This window comes from Staurois parvus, unplaced genomic scaffold (assembly GCF_062004578.1).
Source record: "Staurois parvus isolate SC_StPar_1 unplaced genomic scaffold, SC_StPar_1.0 ptg000151l, whole genome shotgun sequence".
Classification (NCBI taxonomy): Eukaryota; Metazoa; Chordata; class Amphibia; order Anura; family Ranidae; genus Staurois; species Staurois parvus.
The window spans coordinates 17801105-17822121 of record NW_028317947.1 but is presented as its reverse complement, the minus strand read 5'-3'; the positions used below and the strand labels follow the sequence as shown (position 1 = coordinate 17822121).

The window sequence follows — 21017 nt, the reverse complement described above, 5'->3', positions numbered from 1 at the left end:
GTCAGATTGAATTAGGAGAATGTATTCTCATGGCTGGAATTTTCTTGCCTGGTAATTATTACAGTAACCTATCTGTAATTTTATTTCTTGTTCTTCAGCTAAGCGATTTCTTAAAGCAGGTCAAAGTTCTCCCCTAATATTAACTACGATGTACAGTAGTCAACAGCATTCCCTTGGCTCCTGGCTCTTCCATGATTGATTCTGTTAGCTGTTTATCTGGAGCCTCTAAAATATGAAGGGTTGGCTTGCACAAATTAAGTTAAATGTTCGTACCCATCAGCTCTTTTACGAAATGTTTGATATCTGTAAAAGTAGGGGTTATGCATTTTTTTATGTAGTCCTCTATAGCAGGGTGGCCTATAGGTCGTCTGTCAATGGTAAACTCTATCATCCAGTTTAAAAATTCTAAGCTGCTTCTCTGTTTCTCTGAACCCCCTTGTCAGTGGGACATTCAGTACCGTCATTTCATTTTTTTTTTAAATTATTATTTATTTTTTATATTGCTGACTTCATATCCAACCACTTTTAAGCTAGCCATGCATGACTAGATTTTTCTTGTTCTGCCTCATGGGCTGAACAAGAGAAATCACTTGAAACCCCCCCCCCCCCCCCCCCATTCACTGCTAAACCATTTAGCAAGAATCTGACAAATGTCAAGACCTGTATGGCTAGCGTTGGTCTTGGTGACCATTGTCTCCAATACAGAAAGTTGTTGAGGGCAAATGTTCCAGTGGGGAACCTTGTTCTAGTGCCATTTGGAAGGGGATATCCCTTTGTTTTGAGATCTTCTCTTTTCTGCTGTGTCCCAGATGTGTGACACAGGAGAAGGAAAACATTGACTTCACAAGTATTGGTTTTACTTGGCCACCTTGGGTTTGCTGTGGTCACCCACAGAAGCAGATATTTTGTAGAGTGTACAATTACCCCAACTGTATCAAGAACAAATTAAAAGAAATTCCCGATGGCATTCCACATTGAGAGATTGGAGCAGTTCCACTTCTTATTTCACGTACATAGATTTTGGTGGTTATGAAGATTTGGACCAGTCCTTTAAAATAAAAAAATAAATACTATAGGCAATCCCTAAATTCCAGTTGTGACTGCACCAGAGCTTTCATACAAGCAAGGTAATGATTAGGGCCTTTTGGCCAACACTTCAGGCCACTAAGTAGAGCTGGCGCTTTAGTAATTACGTTAACAGTCCTGGCCCAATGGTATAATTTCCAGGTGTGTGCCACATAATGTTCAGGTAGCTGGGCAAGTACATATTAACATTTTGTCTTTTTACTCAAGGTGAGTGACACAAGCAGGTAAGTCCCCCTCCCTTCCCTGTGTCCTGGACTTACATCCCATTGTGATGTAATCTAAACTGGAATCTGCACCAGTCTGAGATCAGCTGCGGTAGTGAATTGCCTGTCTGCTGCTCTTTATTTTATCTCCCCTCCCCCCTTCCCTTCCTTGCTTTTGGCTGGTTGTGAGTGGATTTCGGATACTCCTCGAAGCAATAAAACGATATAAAATTCAATCTGCTGCTAGTTTGATTTAGTTGAGTCAATTCTTTATTTGCATCTAGTCTTTTTCACAGCTTACAGAACAGTTGGTGAGCAGGTTACATGGGTGAGATTCGGCCACAGATTCTTTTTGGTAGTGGGTATATTTGGCTTGCTAGGCCTTATATACGGAAGTGTAAAAAAAAGTCAGTTTGGTTCCACAGCACCCAGTCAACCTTTCATATTCCTGCTGCAGGCAGGGAGATGAAAGACAACACAGAATTCTGGACCCTTCCATACACAAGGCCTAGTTACCCTAGCCATCATTGTTTGGGTTGGGCTTTTTTTTAATTTTTCTTATTCCACTGGTTTGTCTTCCTAGTTCATAGGGAACATTGGTCCGCAGCTTGGACTGCAGGCCTTCAAGTTTGATAGTTCGGTAAGCTGTGAGAATGACTCTTGTTTGGTCCACTGTAGCTTTCTGGTCTCTGCACTCCAAGGCAAGATTTTTCTAACCACCCAAAACCCATTGTGTAACCACCTCAGTCTGTCCCACTCATCCCTTGCTCACCTGCTTCCTTGTCTGTTTCTTCTGCAGGCAGAACTGATCCTATCCCGATTGTTGTTAAATATGATGTCATGGGAATGGGCCGCATGGAAATGGAGGTGAGTGAATGTGCTATGTATGCAAATTGATAAATTGTCAATGTTTTATGCACAGAGGTGCTTAAAGTGGTTGTAAACGCAGGAGGTTTTTTTCCTTCATACATTTTATGCAGGAAGGTAAAAAACCTTCTGTGTTCAGCAGCCCTCCCCCCCCCCCCCCCCCAATACTTACCTGAGCCCCGATGTGCATGAGTGCCTTAGCTATCTGGGGAATCTCCCCCCTCAGCTGAGACAGCCGCAGGAGCCATTGGCTCCCACTTCTGTCAATCACAGCCAGGGAGCCAATGAGGAGAGATGGGGTGGGCTAAGCTGTATCTCTGTGTGTGTAAATGGACTCAGGAGCGAGCCTGCTTGGGTCCCCCCGTAGCAAGCTGCTTGCTCTGGGGTCACTAGGCAGGAGGGAGAGGCCAGGAGCGCTGGCAGGGGACCTGGAAAGAGGATAATCGGTGCAAAACCACTTACTTGCACAGAACAAGTAAGTATAACATGGTTGTTGTTAATACAAATACTAAAAGTGTCTTTTAATATCACTTTAACGCAGAAACCTCACTTAGATTCTGCAGCTTAAGCCACATCAGTGTTGCAATTAGATATCCTTCTATGGATACTTTGCCAAATCTCGTCTTTGGACTGGTGTTCATGCAGAGCACCAAGTAACCATTATCTTTAAGAGGCAGGTCCGTGGTGTCTGCCTCCATAGACATGTCTTGCGTTTCCAGTAAGCGGACCATATAGATAAAAGCTGAAAAACTGCTTTTAGTATTTTTTTTATATATATAATAGGACCTTCCTCCCGTAACTGAGGTTGGCAGTCTTGCCATTCAGATAATCCTGGTCAGGGCACGATCTGCATGAAGTTTTGCATGTTCTGCCTATGCTTTCATGGGGGTCCTCCCACACTCCAAGGCATGCTGGTATCTCAATTGGCTTCTTTCCAAATTGGCCCTAGTATTTGTATTTATGAATGTTCTATAGGGACTGTAGATTGTAAGCTCCTTGATGGGGATTAATGTAAATTATTATTTATTGTACAGTATTTATATAGCGCCAACGGTTTGCTCAGCGCTGTACATTATAATGGGAGACCGTACATGAGACAGTAACAATACAATACAATACACGAGGGGTTCGAGGGCCCTGCTCCTTGGAGCTTACAATCTAGGAGTGAGGGCAGATTGGTACAGGAGGAAATAGCTGTGGGGGATGGAGTGGTGGGAAGAGTGCAGGAGATCAACAATTCGGTGAGGGCGGGGTAGGCTTCTCTGAAGAGATGGGTTTTCAGGGTGCGCCTAAAGGTGAGTAGGGAAGGTGACAGTCTGATGGATTGGGGTAGTGAGTTTCAGAGGATGGGGGAAGCCCTGGAGAAGTCCTGGAGATGGGCATGGGAGGAGGAGACCAGGGGACTGGAGAGTAGGAAGTCTTGTGAGGAGCAGAGAGTGTGTTTTGGGTGGTAGATGGATATCAAGTCGGTGATATAGTTTAGGGCAGTGTTATGAACAGCTTTCTATGTCAATGTTAATATTTTGAATTTTATGCGTTGGGCAATTGGAAGCCAGTGGAGGGATTAACAGACGGGGGTGGCGGATACGGAGCGGTTGGTAAGGTGGATGAGTCTGGCCGCAGAATTCAGGATAGACTGAAGCGGGGATAGCCTGTGTTGGGGTAGGCCAGCGAGGAGGGGGTTACAGTAGTCAAGTCGTGATATAATGAGGGAGTGAATGAGTTGCTTTGTAGTTTCAGGAATTAGGACCGTGCATATTTTGGAGATGTTGCGGAGGTGGAGTCTGCAACTTCTCAGCAATTGGATCTGGGGCTGGAAAGACAGATTGGAGTCTAGAATGACACCTAGTACTCTGGCTTGCAGGGTGGGGCTGATGGTGGCATTCTTGGTCGTGATGGAGAGGTCGGGGGGAGGCGCGGGCTGAAGGGAAAACTAGGAGCTCGGTTTTTGTGCATGTAAATGCACAGCATGTGAAGCGCTGTGTAAATTGTCGGCGCTGTATTAATACTGGTAATACATATGGTCCTTTTCTGTTGGATGCGCCACAAAACAAGATTCCTCCAACGGGTGGCTACTGGTAACTAACACACAAGCTGGGTGAATCGGCAGATTGGTGATCTCCATCTCTCTTGGAAGCTCTTTGAGTTTAAGAAATGCCTTTGTGTATAGTTGCTGCTTATAGTTTAACATTCTGCATTTGTATATTTAGTTACAAAACTGTTGTCTGCCTGTTTTTGCTGACCGATCCACTTTAAAAGAAATACTTTTTTATTTTTTGTAACTTTTTTTTTTCCCCTGTCTGCTCTTACCAGCTGGATTATGCAGAGGATGCCACAGAGCGAAGACGTGTATTGGAGGTGGAAAAGGAAGATACAGAGGAGCTGAGACAGAAATACAAGGTTATTCGTCTTTTCGCAATACTAAGACCTACTTTTGCCCATCAATGTGTCTTCATGAGCTGTTAAACGTAAGATTATACCTGTCCAACTGCATTACCCCACTATGCAAGTTCCCGAGGTTTTGGCAAAGGTGGCACTCTAAAACACCATTATAGAGGAAGGCATGGAAAATGTCACCTATGCACCATCTAAAGTTTTGGGAAAACTGCTGCATTTATCGGTGAACTTCCTTCTCGTGGAGTTGACACTTTACAGTATGGATAGGACATTGGCACAAAAACAGAATCTAGGAACAGCCCCTGTTGATGACTAAACCCCCTTATGCCCAGATTTTTTTTTTTTTTTTTTGCTTAGTGTCAAGGTTCTGGGGCTCTTATTCAAGGTACTACATCTGCTTGTAAGGTTTTGGAGCTGGTGGCCTTGTCCTGTAAAGCCCCCTATTTGAGGTGGTGTCTGCTTTCATCTCAGTGAGGACCTTGTCCTGCCTTCTCTTTGTTCATAACCAACACTTACTGGTGCGGGTTTACAGCCACAACCTCTTTCGTAAAACAGACCATTTGTGGTTTCTTGGGACCCATGTATCTTCGTCAGCTACTTTTTCGAGAGTGATTTGGACCACTGCTCAGGCCTACAACTTTAAAGGTCAGGATAATCCTTTTCCTGTTGCAGTCCATTCCACTGGAGACTACCGTGTCCCAGGCTTTTCATTGTTGGGCAACCACGTCTCAGGTCTTTAGGGCACCTAACCGGTAATCTGTCCACACCTTCACCAAGTTTTACAAGGTCTATCGCTGCATCCTTGGATGCATGTTTTGGCCGCAAAATTTTACAGATTTATTAATTTCTGGGGATTTTGTTTTTTCTGTTTCTTTTTTCAACTATTTTTTTTTCACTAAATACCCCTCAACCCTCCATGCAGGGTCTCAAGAATAAAGTACTAGGCTGTTTGCTTTCCATGAATGAAACGAAAATGGGATTTTTTTTTTTTATTGTACTCCCTGCAAAATTCCTTTAACTGTGTTCATTGAAGGACACCACTCCTGTCTTTTCTCATTATTTTCTTTCTATTTTTTTTTTTGGGGGGGGGGGTTTCTACTGCTTTGTAAGTAACTGGGCTTCTTATGACGGATAGGGAGGTTTGACCACCAGCACGGTCTGTTCCTAGGTGGCGCTTTTGTTGTGCCTAAAGTTCTCCTGGAGATGGCACTTTAACTCTGCGGTCAAGTTTAAAGTGTTTCTAAAGATTAAACTTCTGTTTTTTTTTATTTAAAAAAAAAATATCATTACCTGCTCTGTGCAATAGTTTTGCACAGGGCAACCCTGTTTCTTCTCTTCTTGAGTCCCCTGTGGCGTACCTGGCTCTACCTCTTCATCTAGTGCCCCCATAGCAGATTTCTGCGCAGGCTCGCTCCTGAGCCCTGCTTCCTCATCACAGAATTTGATTGACCGCAGCGGGAGCCATTGGCCTTTGGATTTTCCCAGTCAGGAGGGACAGAGCAGAGAGCCGATACCTTCATTCAGAGCGCTGGATAGTGATGAGGCTCAGGTAAGTGTAAGGGGTGGGTTGGGCTGGATATAGACTTTTTTTACCTTCTTGTATCAAATGCATGAAAGTAAACAGTCAGAGGTACTCCTGAAGGCAACAGGTTTCAGCAGCATTAGAGGGGTTACTATTAACCCTTTATTTCCCAGTGAGGACTTTGATTCTGATGCAGTATGCTCCCTGTATAAAGTAACTTTCTAAAAACAAGGAACATTGAGCTACGTTGTAGTTTTTTAGTTTAAATTCCCTCCAGTGGCTATACTGTTGACCACTAAAGTGGATTTAACTACAGTTGCAAGGTAGCTCAGTGTCACTTGTTTTGGGCGGAATGGGCCAGTGGTCAGTTTCCAAAATGGTAATGATTCCTAGGTCACTTGTCACAGGTCGAGGCAGAGTTTTTTTTTTTTTTTGTTTTTTTTCCCTCTACAATTGTGGGAATGGAACAGGCTGGATCTAGCTCTTCTCTGCTGTTCTGGGGGTGGGGGGAAATCTCTACCAGTGTGAAACCCTGCCCTGCTCCACTCAAAATGAAATTGCTTTTTTAGACCATATTACTTTTTGAAAGCAAGGTAGTATCACACTCTGCCAGTAATGTGGAACAACCTCTGCAAAGTCAATTTGCCTCACTCCAGCCCTTTGGTGGTTCCATCTCCCATTCCCAGAGCAGCATGAGCATCTGAAAATGATAAAGGGGAGGGGGGGGGAGCTGTATATGCTTTTGCTTTAATTTTTAAAAGCAAGGAAATGCATTAACGTGTTGGATGGGAGGGGCTCAATGGCCTGCAAGCCACTCTGAATTTGATTGTATATGGGGCCAGGACTTGTTCACATGCTAAGTAAACATTCAGTCGTGACAGTCTTGCAGGAGGTTAAAGTCGATGGCTTCTCAAGGCTTTCTGTATTGTTTCTAAGCACTTACTATAATTGCACGAATGAAGCCCATCCAGTGATCCCATAGGAGTTGCAGAACCATTAGCTATCTACCTTTTGTATTTTTCAGAGCCGTTTCCTATTCTCATTATCGCCATGCAGCTGTTGCTGAGCCCCCTATAGGGCACTAAGCTGAATGCCGTCTGAGCAAAAACTAGCCCGCAATGCACTGCCACCTATCCAGATTTAAAGGGCGTGTTGTAATTGGCGCCTTGTACAATCTTTTTCTCAAGTTCAGCGTTGCTAGCTCTGTGCGTGGGCTTGAGAACATTTTTCCAAGTCTTGTGCTTTATGGCTGTCTGGCTAATGATCTGTAGCTGCCTTTGTCATATCTTTTGGCTTTCCATGTAGATACTGGAAGTGTGGGACATCCAGAGGTGTCAAAGTAATAATCACTGGTTTACCCTGACATCTAATGGCCAGACTGTGGAACTGAAAATCTAAATCGCTGTATATTATCAGTGAACAATTCTGGGTCTCCTGTCATGGAACTAGGAGTCCCATCATAGCTTGTCAGACTAACACCTAAACATGGATGTCCTGTGATCTGTGCAGGATTTTGTGGACAAGGAGAAAGCCATAGCGAAAGCCCTGGAGGAGCTACGTGCGAACTTCTACTGCGAGTTATGTGACAAGCAGTATCAGAAGCACCAGGAGTTTGACAACCACATCAATTCCTATGACCACGCACACAAACAGGTAAAGTGAAGGCAGAACTCTACTCAAAATGGGCTTTCCCTTTTGGGTAGATTGGGGCAAGGTTTGATCTTTTTGCTGGGTCTTTGCTTTTGGAGAGATAGCTACCCCCCCCCCCACCCAGCAGAGCTTCGATAGGGCAAAGCAGGTCACCATGAAAGAAATGTGCAGGCTGCAATTGCTGACCACCTTCAGAAACTGCTAATTTCCTGAGTGTTTTGCTGATGCATGGTCTTTAAATTCTTTTGAGCCATTTATTTATTACAGGTTTTTATATAGTGCCGTCAATTTACACAGCGCTTTACATATGTATTGTACATTCACATCAGTCCCTAACCCTCAAGGGGTGAGCCATTGACTTCAAACACATTTATTTAACTATTATTTGTTGCATTCCTGTTTTGCATCAGTGGCTCAGAATATGTTGAAGCCAGGCAGCTAAACAGAGCCTGCAGAGGCAGCCCCCCTCCATGTCTGTTGTGAAAGAAACTACCTATGCCATTTAATAAAATCCATTCTCCATATATTTCTGTTGTTAGTCCCTCAGAGGTGATGCAGTACAGCTCTCCTTCAGCCTCTATTGCATTTTTATAACTGGATGTATGGAAAATTTGCATAAAGTTTACTTTAAATGCAAAGCTGAGCCCGTCCCAGCCATGATGAGAGGCCATCTTTCGAGGCCCTGTAATTGGAATTGAGTACAATTTAAATCCTTTAACGAGGATCTATTGGAGGGCAAGTCTGGTGCCAGCAGCTGTGGTAATTCCAGCTCCAATTGCGTATATTAAAGTTGCTGCAGTTAAACCAGAGTCCCTGAGAAATGTGGACGACACATGCTGGGGGATTGAACCCTACCCCACTCCTTTCAAACTGCAAATGTTGGCTGGTTTCTTTGTAGGGGATCTGTACTGAGAGAATTACTTGGACCATCCTTGCTGTGTCAGCATTTTCAGAAGGTGGTGAGCGGGGGCAACCTGCAGATTACAGTACAGGTTTTCTAAACCTGGGCAAATTCAAACAGCGTAAAATGAGAAATTGTACAAGCAGATGTGTTACTATTTGTGATGACATTTGGGACAATCAACAGTTCCAGTATGTAAATAGTGTGTTATTCTCTTCTCTGTGTGCTGCTCTGGTCCTGGTTTCACTTTTGTTATCAAAAATGAAAATTATTTGACATGGGAGAGCCTAATGCCTGAAGCCCACCCACCCTGATTCTCTGCCTAGTCAGAGCACCCTTTTGGCAATAGAATGATGGAGTAAAGTATCAGAGGTGAGGCACAAAAGTGAATTCCACATTAGGGGGGCGCAGAGAAAAGACTCTTAGTAATAGCATGTTTTGGTATGGGCTTTTGAATTGAACTTTTTAAATAAAAGAATGACATACCTTTTAATTGTGTGCTCATGTTTCGGTATATACAGCATTTTCCACCCTACCAATTCAATGCTGCCAAATATCTGGTGTGTCTTGCTGTTAATGTTTAATTTTGTTTTTTAATGAATTGATCTTGTACTCAGAAAATTTGCAGCCAGCACAGAGACTAATACGTATAATGCTGTTCAGAAAAATAACCACTTCAGAGTGAGGATGTTAGGCCATTATAATTGGTGAAGTAATAAAATTGTGTAACCATGTATGGAAAAAAATTCCTATTGAATTGCCACATAGCATCTGGATCTAGTTTTTAAAGTTCCTTGTAAGGCTTTTGTCATAGTGCAGCATGCTATCATGAATCTGATGCAGATGAATTACTCAGAAATACACTGCTCCAAAAAATTAACGGAACACTTTTTAATCAGATTTTAGCATCAAGTCAGTGAAACTCCTGGGATATTGATCTGGTCAGTGAAGTAGCAGAGGGGGTTGTTAATCCGTTTCAGCTGCTTTGGTGTTAATGAAATTAACAACAGGTGCACTAGATGGGCAACAGTGAGTCGACCCCCAAAACAGGAATGGTTTTTACAGGTGTAGGCCACTGACATTGTTTTCCTTACTCATCTTTTCTAACTCCTTTTCACTAGTTTTGCATTTGGCTAGGGTCAGTGGCACTACTGGTAGCATGAGGCGATACCTGGACCCTACAGAGGTTGCACAGGCAGTCCAACTCCTCCAGGATGGAACATCAATACGTGCCATTGCCATAAGGTTTGCTGTGTCTCCCAGCACAGTCTCAAGAGCATGGAGGAGATTTCAGGAGTCAGGCAGTTACTCTAGGAGAGCTGCGCAGGGCTGTAGAAGGTCCTTAACCCATCAGCAGGACCGGTATATGCTCCTTTGTGCAAGGAGGAACAGGATGAGCACTGCCAGAGCCCTACAAAATGACCTCCAGCAGGCCACTGGTGTGAATGTCTCTGACCAAACAATAAGAAACAGACTTCATGAGGGAGACCTGAGGGCCCGACATCCTCTAGTGGGCACTGTGCTCACTGCCCAGCACTATAGAGCTCAATTGGCATTTGCCATTGAACACCAGACAGAATTGGCAGGTCCCCCACTGGTGCCCTGTGCTTTTTCACAAATGAGAGCAGGTTCACCCTGAGCACATGTGACAGACATGAAAGGGTCTGGAGAAGCCACGGAGAACGTTCTGCTGCCTGTAACATCATTCAGCATGACTGTTTTGGTGGTGGGTCAATGATGGTCTGAGGAGGCGTATTCATGGAGGGACGCATAGACCTCTACAGGCTAGACAATGGCACCCTGACTGCCATTTTTTATTGGGAAGAAATTCTTAGACCCATTGTCAGACCCTACACTGGTGCAGTGGGTCCTGGGTTCCTCCTGGTGCATGATAATGCCCGGCCTCATGTGACGAGAGTATGCAGGCAGTTCCTGGAGGATGAAGGAATTGATACCATTGAATGGCCCCCACGCTCGCCTGACCTAAATCCAATAGAACACCTCTGGGATATCATGTTTCAGTCCATCTGACGCCACCATGTTGCACCTCAGACTGTCCAGGAGCTCAGTGATGCCCTGGTCCAGATCTGGGAGGAAATCCCCCAGGACACCATCCATCATCTCATTAGGAGCATGCCCCGTTGTTGTCAGGCATGCATACAAGCACGTGGGGGCCATACAGACTACTGAGTACCATTTTGAGTTGCTGCAATGAAATTTCAGCAAAATGGACTAGCTTGCTGCATTATTTTTTCACTTTGATTTTCAGGGTGTTTTTGAATTCAGTCCTCTGTAGGTTGATCATTTTCATTTCCTTCAAACGATGGGGGCATCCTTATGTTCCTAACACATCATCCAGTCCATATCAGTATAGAGATCCAGCAGATTTGTCCCTATTGAGATCTGATGTGTTTTCAAAGTGTTCCTTTCATTTTTTTTGAGCAGTGTATTTCGCAAGACGTTTTTAAGATTTTCCTCCGCATGAAAAATTGTCTTGTAGGAAGTACCTTTTCATGCCTTAAAGAGAGCATGTCATAGAGCTAGAGAGCAGCCATTTTTTTTTTTTTTTTGTTTTGGGGGGGGTTTTTTGTTATTTAATTTTCTTGTTTTTTTGCAACTTGTATCTTTCTGTCATCTTATGGTTTAGCGGCTTAAAACCGTGGGATGATAATCGGTGAATTAACTTTAAAGATAAAACAAATTCCTGTTGTGACACATTCACTTTTGGTAAACTTTGCAGCATTTAAAAACTGCAAACTAAGCAGTTTGTGCCATGCTTTCCTAATTACAAACCTACAGTATTCCCAGCAGATTCTGTGCTCATGGGAAACATCAGACCAACATGTCCGAAGGTCTGTAAATGCTTGTGTTACAGCTTCTCCATCGATTCTTCAGATAGTCGCTTGTCGCAATAGCAGTTTGGTTTTTCCTCCTAGCTTTTTGGTCACTCTGGAGCGCACCAGCACAGTCATACGGGATAACAGATTCAGTTTTCCTGGGACATTCCACCTCCTCATCCCCCTCAGGGATAGCTGCCTCCAGTATATTTTGCAGGAACTTCTTACAGAGTCATAGATTTCAAAGCAAAAAAACAAAATATTGTAACTTTGGTTTATTTAAAACAAAACTATTACAAATGTTAGCTCTAGCATGCCTGATGTGTTCTGCTGATTGGCTACATCAAAGGCACTGTGCTGGCTAAACAGATTAGAGCTGGTGTTTTGTAATTGTTTTTTATTAAAGGCGATTCAAAGAAGTTACCTCATCTTGGAAGTGACCAAAGAGCTAGGAGAACAAAAAACAGGACAGTGGCTGTTGCTGGCGAATACCTGGAGGACCGATGATGGGGAGGCTGTAACAGCAAGCATTTGTAGATTTTCAGAAATGCGGGTCTGAGGTTTCTGGTGAGTGCTGAATCTTGTGGGTATCTTAGTATTTCAACAGCAACACTTTCAATTACAATTCAGGTCCGTACACATGGACAGTTATAGGCATCTTTAATGCCTAGTGTAAATTTGCTGATGCTTTCCCGTGCCTGGGAAGCAGCATGTGCCATATACAGCCTGCAATACGAGTGAATAAGCTATATGCAGACCTACTCTCATAAACGCCGATGCTTCTTTGCATCAGCATTTGTTTGTGCATGCATGTCCAGGTGTACTTCTTGAACGTGGAAGTTTGCTTTGTATGGGCAGGCTGTATGCGGCATGTACAGAGGAGATATGCTCAGCTGACAAAGGTTTTTGTCCACATTGCAGAGGCTGAAGGATCTCAAGCAGCGAGAGTTCGCCCGCAATGTTTCTTCACGGTCACGGAAGGATGAGCGTAAACAGGAGAAGGCATTACGACGGCTGCTTGAGCTGGCTGAGCAGAGGAAACAATCCGAAAGGTGAAATCTTTAAAACGAGAGTAATGGTCATTTTCTTGGGTTGCTCAGTGATATGCTGTGTGCATGTTAAATGTCAGGACTTACCTTTTTAATATTTAAAAAAGAACTCAAGAATACCAAGCTCAGCTTGAGATCTGTCTGTGCACCAGTGTTTTTCAGTGCTGTGTAGACATCCCTGACCTATTTAGGTGAACAATGCTAACTGAGGTGACTTGTCTGCACAGTACATATAGTGTCCATAGAAAATAGTTTTATCTTTGGGATGCTATTGTTGTACACAGGCTGAGGTGATTTCTGTGGTTTTTTTTTTTATGGCTTTTAGATTCTACCTGTCGTGTGTTTTTTTTTGTTTCGTGTGTTTTGTTTTTTTTTAATACAAGTTGGAAATAAAATCATTTTGTAGGTCCAGTATGTCTAATTTTCTATGCAGTATTCTAACCAGCTTTGTGTTTTCTATGAATTGGTAATTTTATTTCTTTTTTTTCAAGTAGTGCTCCAGGCAGTGGCCCTATGTTCAAAGCCACCACAGTTGCCGTGGATGAAGAAGGCACAGAAGATGAAGATATGCCAGGTTCAGCTGGCCAAGATAGCCCAAAACACATTCAAGAAGAAAAAACACTCCAGACAATCTCTGCCCCAACCCAGCCAACAGCTCCAGCAGTTACCTTTGCTTTCAAAAGCCCAGCTAGTTCCTCCCTACTCCAGAAGGTGGGCTTCTCTTTCTCCTTTGCCAAGAAAACTCCATTGAAGCTGGAGTCATCGGCAGCTGTCTTCAAGGACCATGGTGAGGAAGTGGGAGTAACAGAGGAAGAAAAGGAAGAGGATAAAGCCTCTGCTGATATCATATGTACAGTAAAAAGTCCAGTGGAAGCAGAGTGCAGCAAAGAGAGTGAAATCAAAGTGGAGGAAGAGGAAGATCAGGGAGATAATGGTTGCTCTCTCGCTAACACCTTATCAAAACTAAAGAAGATGAAACGGGAGGAAAGATGTACCCAAGCAGGGGAACCAGAGTATTATCACTACATGCCACCTGCTCATTGCAAGGTGAAACCCAATTTTCAATTTCTACTTTTCATGAGGTCTACAGAGCAAACACAGACTGAGTGCGAGCCATCAAAAGAAGAGAAGAAAATGGCTGCTCCAAGCAAAGCAAAGCCTTCAAAACAGACAGAAAGTAAAGGGGAGAAGACCATAGCTGGTGATGGAAAGGCAGCAGAAAGCATTGTTTCTCCAAGTTTACCTAAGGCAGAGAAGAAAGAGGCTGATGAAGGCAAAGAAAAGCCTAACGCCAATTTAAATGAAGACCCTCCCAAGAAATCCCCAACGCCTGCAAAAGAACAGCCAGAGCGTCCAAAACACCCAACTGGTCCCTTTTTTCCGGTTTTGAGCAAGGATGAGAGCACAACTCTACAGTGGCCAACTGAGCTCCTCATATTCACCCAAGCAGAGCCTTCAATCTCCTACAGCTGTAACCCTTTATACTTTGACTTCAAGCTTTCCCGGAACAAAGATGGCAAAGGAAAGCTGGCTGGCAAGGCGAAAGACAACCCTGGCACTAGCAAAGATAGCCTACCTCCCACTGAGGCAAACAAAGACCACATTGTCGCAGTAAAGAAGGAAGGCGTTTCTGTGGCACTTACTTGTGGAACCCAGTCAAAGGCTTCCTCTGCACCTCTAAGTGATCTCAAACCTGAATCCGTTGAGGAAGAGAACAAAGGAGAGTCAACAGGAAAGTCTCACAAGCACAAAAAGAAAAAAAAGCACAAGAAAAGCAGCAAACGCAAACGAAAACACAAAGAAGGAGATGAGGGGCCAGAGCAGAAAACGAAGAAAAGGAAGAAACATAAGCACAAAAAGGCAAAGGGTTCCTCCAAAACAGTGTTAAAGGTAGAAGAGACTGAGCCTAGTCCATCTCCTGCCTTGAAAAGCCACACTAAAGAGTTGGGCACTCAAAAGTCTGTGAATAAAGAGGACAGTACTGGGAACGTCCCTACAAAACAGGACCTTCCTGCTTCCTCCAAAGAGCCTGAAAACAAAAAGTCTAAAACAGAACTGAAACTATCACTTCCACCTCCTGCTACTGTCCCGTCATCATCCTCATCTCACCGAAATACACCCAAAAAGGCCAGAAGCCGACACAGTAGTGGTGACTATGACAGTGAAGATGATGGAGGAAGGAAAAAATCCACCTCTAGATATAGTGATGAGTATGATTCCACTAGTGACCGCTCCAGAAGTCGATCAAGGTCTGGAAAGAGACGACGGTCCTACTCATCCAGTTCAGGTGGCTCTACAGATAGAAGTCGATACAGTCACAATCGAAGTTATTCAGACAGTGACTACAGTGATTACAGCAGTGGGTCGAGGCGGCGATCCAAAAGGCGGTCACCAGGTTCAGACTCTGATTCTGTGGCTTCTAAGAGACATTCCACCAGGCATAAATACTCCTCTTCTGACTACAGTCGCAGTCGTTCTAGAAGTAGAAGCCGCTCAAGAGGAAGTAGGAGCCGAGGCAGAGGGAGGTCTAGCAGTAGTAGCCGAAGTCGGAGTAAGAGGAGAAGTCGCAGCATGACAGGTCACAGTTGGAAGCGTAGTCGCAGTTATAGTAGAGACCGGAGCACAAGCGCTCGTAGTCATTCTGGAAAAGGGTCACATGGGCGAGACAGTGTAGATAGTCGTCGAGGTGGTAGGCGGGACTTTAACCGCTCTAAGATATATCGTTCTCAGTCTCCACATTTTGCTCGCTCTGGAAGCCGGAGAGAGGAGAGTCGAGGATCAGAACCAAAAGGAATGAGTAGCTCCAACCAGCCACGTAAGAGCACTGAAAAAGACTCTGGCCGATGTTCTCTAACAGCTAAGCAACTCCTTGAGAAAATTCAGTCACGCCGTTTGGAAAAGGCAGCAGGATCCACAGAGGATGGAACCTCAAAGCCAGGAGCTAAAGTAAAAGATCCACCTCAGGGATATTTTGGGCCCAAGTTACCACCTGCTCTTGGCAATAAATCTGCACAACTGCCTATGATAGGCAAATTACCAGCAGGATCTAAATGCACGGGTCTGCTGAAAGCAGAGACTGATTCAAGTGAGGTTTCTGTTACTGTAGATGGGGAGCAGGACAAAGACACTAAGCTTTCTTCACAGGTGGACAATGCTCCACCACCAGAGCCACCTGCACCAACTACAGAACATCTGCCAGCAGAAAGCACTGTCTGCTTTCAGCCACCTCCTCCAGAGCTTGCAGAAGCCGCTGTACCACAACCCTTGGGCAATGGTAGTCTTCCTTTTCCACCTATTCATGGAAGGATAATGCCACCACCACCTGAGGGTGAATTTTTTCATCCATCAACATATCCACCTATTGAAGTGGATTCAAATGCCCCCCCTCCTGAAGGTGAAGATGAAGAGGAGGGAGTGGAGGAAGAAGAGGACGAGGGTTCTTTGGCTCCTCTGGAAAGCCAGCCTATCACTTTCACGCCTGAAGAAATGGAGAAGTACAGTAAGCTACAGCAAGCAGCCCAGCAACATATACAGCAACAGCTTTTGGCCAAGCAGGTCAAGAGTTTCCCAGCAGGGGCAATTCCACATGCCCTGCAGCCTGCAACACCTACCCTTCAGCCTATTCATATTCAGCAAGCACCCCCTCCAGTGTCTGCTGCCTCCATAACCACTGTGCAACATGCCATCCTTCAGCATGCAGCAGCTGCTGCAGCCATCGGCATCCCTCCCCATCCACAGCCTCTGGCCCAAGTCCACCACATCCCTCAACCACATCTAGCACCTATCTCACTTTCCCACCTCACACATTCTCTCATCCCAGCCCACCCAGCTGCTTTCCTGGCTAGCCACCCCATACATATAATCCCAGCCTCTGCCATCCACCCTGCTGGACCTCTCACGCTTCATCATGTACCCCATGCCCTCTATCCGACTCTGCTTGCTCCTCGGCCAGCCTCAGCGGCAGCAGCTACAGCTTTGCACCTGCACCCTCTGCTTCACCCCATCTTCTCGGGCCAGGACCTTCAGCACCCTCCTAGTCACGGGACATGAGATGGCCCTCATGAACTTGACAACTGCACCAGATCTTGGCACTGAAGAAGGGCATTAAAACTTGTAGGGCAAAGCTCCAAAGGGCAATGAATGCAGTACAAAGATTTTCTGTGCCCGCTTGGTGGGGTGAAGACACGTTGGCCTACACTGCTAAGTCTGTTCCTTGTCCTAGGTTTACCATATCTTCCATTTTATTTCAACTTTGGGGGGGGGGGGATTATTCATCTATGTATAGCTTCTAAAGTCACAATTTTTCTTTCCAGTTATAACAATGTAGTTACCAGGTGTGTGTCAGCACCACCGCTTATACGTTGAAATCCTTAGAGAGGATGTCACCAGTGGTGGGATGTTCATTTGTAGTCTTGAGATGAACACACCTGAATCTAGGGCAGAGGCACATTGACACAGTCTGCAAAGGCTTTGAGATTATAATTTCATCCCCACCAGAAGTGGGGTCATACCTTTTGGGAAGGTAAAACAGTTCTATGTATGTTTCGTTGTGTATTTAGCTTTCGGCAGGAATTGCAAAACTGGTCACTTGACATGGGTTATAGCATTAATCCAAAAGGCGAATGGGGGAGGGGGGCGTGGGACATTCTACATGAATGTTGGTCTCTGCTGACACTTATTTCCCAAGTGATTTCCTGTATAGAATAGGCCACTGGCAGAAATGGACACAGTTGCCTCTCCACAATGATGTCAACCCAAATCATGAGGTTGAGGATGCAGTGATGGAAAAAGTCTGAAAAGAAGATTTATAAAGGCATCTGCACTCTGTATTATATTTTCTTCTTGCTGTAGTGTATATTAAACTGAAAGGGCAAAAGTATAGTTTTTAACTAGTTTGCAAAAAACAAAAACTATTTCTGCTGCTGTGGCATGTATATTTTATCAGACCTTTTTTTTTTTTTTTTGATGTTTCTATGTATGATACAACTGTACAAAAAAGTCATAAAAGAGAAAACCTTACAGGTTTGAGAAAAATACATGTAATATTATACGAAGACTAATAAAAGAACAAAAGATTTGTGTTAAATTCCTTCCTTTCTTCCTAAATATGTGCATCTGTAACGAGTTTCAAGGACCTTTTTTTCTTTTTTTTTCTCTTTTTTTTTTTAATTTATTTTTATTATTTTTTTAGTCTAAAGGGCACATGTAGGAGGAATATACTATATATAGGCTTTTTGTTGGCACTGTCTTTCTAATTCTGATTGGCCAAAAATGCCCACAGCCGTATCATTCATTCACACAGATCTATGAATGAAGAAGTACTGTCTTCCACTGCAGCAGGTAGCTTGCAGTTCTCAATGAACCGTGAAGGCGTTGGCGATCCCTCTCTTAGTTTATTGATCTTCCTGGAGTTCAGTAACTGCCTGCCTGTACAGGAGCTCTTGGTGGCACAGGCAGACTGCTAACTGACAGTCTGCAGGAGCTTGGCATTGCACCCATGTTCAGCTGATCATGGGACCAATGCTTTACAGGTTCCTGGGTAAAAAGAATAAATGCACATTTTTATTTGCAAAAAAGTGCAATTTTTTTTTTGTCAACTACTGATCATGGATGCACTGCTTTCATGAAAAATAATAAAAAAAATTTCTGCACAAAGTGCATTTATTATTCCTATTAAGATGAACTTATCTCTTACCTTTGTACCGGGGTCTCCCACATAGCTTCCCCTGTGATTTTGTGGAATCGAATTCTCACACACAGAGCCATTTAAACCTGTTAGAAAAATGTTTGTCTACTGTCACCCACAAAGTGTTGCTTCTTGCAGCCATCACCTCTGCAAGGTGGGTTTCTAATGCAAGGAACCCTCTCCGGTTTTAGGTGGAATAAGATGGCGTTGAGGCCCAGCATGCCCTTCTTGCATAAAGCGGTATTAAACCCAAGACCAAAATATAATATATTGCAGCTTACCAATTCTTAGATTTGGTGGCTGCATTCGTTTTTCTTTTTAAGCTTTTTTTTTCTCTGTTTTCACCTGGTGATCTGGCCAGTAACACACCACCTGTATTAGAGTGCCCCACTGTGGATGAAGGAGCACAGGGGCACCGTTGAACAGTAGCATTGACAGTTTGGGGAGGGGGGAGTCAGATGTACTAGCAGATTTATAGTGGGGAAATGATTTGGTCCCCTGCAGTTTTTGTAAGTTTGCCCACTTGCAAAAAAAATTTGAGGGTCTATAATTTTTATCCTAGGTGTACTTTAAACGATACAGTGACAGATTTATCAACCAAAAATCCAGAAAAAAACACGATACAAATTTTATAAATGGAGTTCAGAGACTTGGTGCTTGGTGGAGAAACTCTTGTTGGCAAACACAGAGGTAAAACATTTGTAGTTGATCACCAGGTTTGCACACATCTCAGGGATTTTGGTCCATTCTTCTTTTCAGATCTTCTCTAAATCCTTAAAGCAGAGTTCCAGTTGAAAAATAAAATAAAAGCAGCTACAAACTGTAGCTGCTGACTTTTTAAATACACTTACCTGTCCCACGATCCAGCGGTGTCCTCACCACCGTTGGTTTCACTGGCTGTCTCCTCTCCCCGGCGCTGGCATCTTCAGTGTGGGCACTCGGCTGTGACAGCTTGCGGCTTCACAGCTGGGTGCCCACTGCACATGTGCGAGAAGTGCTGCGCTTTGTGAATGGTCCCGTAGTCTTCTGGGACCTGTCACGTGTCCCAGAAGACTATGGGGAGGACCAATTCCTCTTTCGATCTCCTTAGGCAATCGCAGTGGGATCGGGTACCCGCTCCCCAAAGGTGCCAATCCTTAAAGGGGAGCGGAGAAGATAGGCTTAAAGCGGAACTTCCCCTTTTGGGTGGAGCTCCGCTTTAAGGTTTCTTGGCTGTCACTTGGCAACTCAAAGTTCCCTCCATAAATTTTCTTTAGGATTAATGTTTGGAGACTGGCTAGGCCACTCCATGACCTAATGTGCTTCTTGAGCCACTTTTTTGTTGCCTTAGTGATATGTTTTGGGTCATTATCATGCTGAGAGACCCATCTTCAGTGTTCTGGCTGAGGGAAGAAGGGTCTCATTAAGATTTTACAATACATGGCCCAGCCCATTGGCTCTTTAATGCGGTAAAGTCGGCTTGTACCTTTAGCAGAGAAACAGCCCCAAAGCATAATGTTTCCACCTCCGTGCTTGACTGTAAAAATGGTGTTCTTAGGATCATAGACAGCATTTTTCTTCCTCCAAACACGGCGAGTTGAGATAATGCCAAAGAGCTCAATTTTGGTTTTAGCTGACCACAGCACTTTTTCCCAGTTCTTCTCTGGATCATTTAGGCATTCATTGGCAAACTTCAGATGGGCTTGTACATGTGCCTTCTTGAGGAGGGGGGGAGGGGTATTGCGGCGCTGCAGGATTTCAATCCATGCCGGTGTATTGTGTTACCAATGGTTTGTTTGGTGACTGTGGCCCCAACTGCCTTGAGATCATTCAAAAGCTTCTCCCGTGTAGTTCTGGGCTGAATCCTCGCTGTTCTCATGATCATCTTTACCCCATGATGCAAAATCTTGCATGGAACTCCAGACCGATTGATGGTTATTTTGTATTTCTTCCATTTGTGAAAAATCTCTCCGTTTGCCTCCTCACCAAGCTTCTTGCTGATGGTCTTGTAGCCCATTCCAGCCTTGTGTAGGTCTACAATCTTGTCCCTGACATCCTTTGACAGCTGTTTGGTCTTGCCCATGGTGGTGAGGTTTGAATGGGAGAAAAGGATTCTGTAGACAGGTGTCTTTTATACACATAACAAGTTTGTCAGTAGGAGCACCTTCTTAAATTGAGAGGACTAATCTTCGTACCACATGAGCACATCGCCAGTCTGTGGAACCCAAAATTATTGTTGGTTGGTAGGGAATCAAATACTTTACTCACTGAACTGAACTCAATTTATAGCATTTGTATTGTGTTTTTTTCTGGATTTTTTTAGTTGATATTCTGTCCCTATCATTTGAAATACACCTATGATAAAAATGATAGACCATTTCTTTGCAAGTGGGCAAACTTACAAAATCTGCAGGGGATCAAATAATTACTTTACCCACTGGATACACTAACAAATTAAAGACATACATGAATAAGTAAAAGCTGATCCTTGTAAGCACTCCTGTCACTGGTAAATGGTTTGTCATAACTCTCAAACTGCTACATTTGCAGGAACGCTTGTTCTGTTGAAAAACAACACACTTGCTGGCCCGATCACAGTTGAAACTAAAGGAAAGAAATCCTAAAGGAAACAAATTCAGCCGAATTGGTAAGCTGCAATATAATAAATATTTGTGTTTGGGCCTAATACCACTTTAAGATAGCTTGTCTGGATGGCCATTGTCTGAATGTGGTTTAGGTTGTGAGAATTTCTTTCAGAAAGACGGATTCCATATTTGTAATCCTAAATGAATACCGGCTTCTTGTTGCACCATCTCTAGATGGCTGAGGCAGTCCATCAT

At 44.0% G+C, this 21017-nt stretch overlaps 1 protein-coding gene across 5 annotated transcripts in view; it reads left to right on the top strand.

Moving 5' to 3' along the window:
• The window catches only part of GPATCH8 (G-patch domain containing 8), a 91379-nt gene extending 73781 nt beyond the window's left edge, over nucleotides 1-17598 (top strand). For 3 of the 5 annotated variants that reach the window (XM_089674558.1, XM_089674561.1, XM_089674563.1), the window contains 5 exons: nucleotides 2089-2156; nucleotides 4470-4556; nucleotides 7585-7728; nucleotides 12385-12515; nucleotides 13004-17598. In XM_089674558.1, coding sequence (XP_089530684.1) covers nucleotides 2089-2156; nucleotides 4470-4556; nucleotides 7585-7728; nucleotides 12385-12515; nucleotides 13004-16562 — 3989 coding nt within the window. In that variant the 3' untranslated portion in view covers nucleotides 16563-17598. The remainder of the gene's footprint in view (nucleotides 1-2088; nucleotides 2157-4469; nucleotides 4557-7584; nucleotides 7729-12384; nucleotides 12516-13003) is intronic. The other 2 variants (XM_089674559.1, XM_089674560.1) reach the window with 2 other exon arrangements.
• Nucleotides 17599-21017: the final 3419 nt, after the last annotated feature.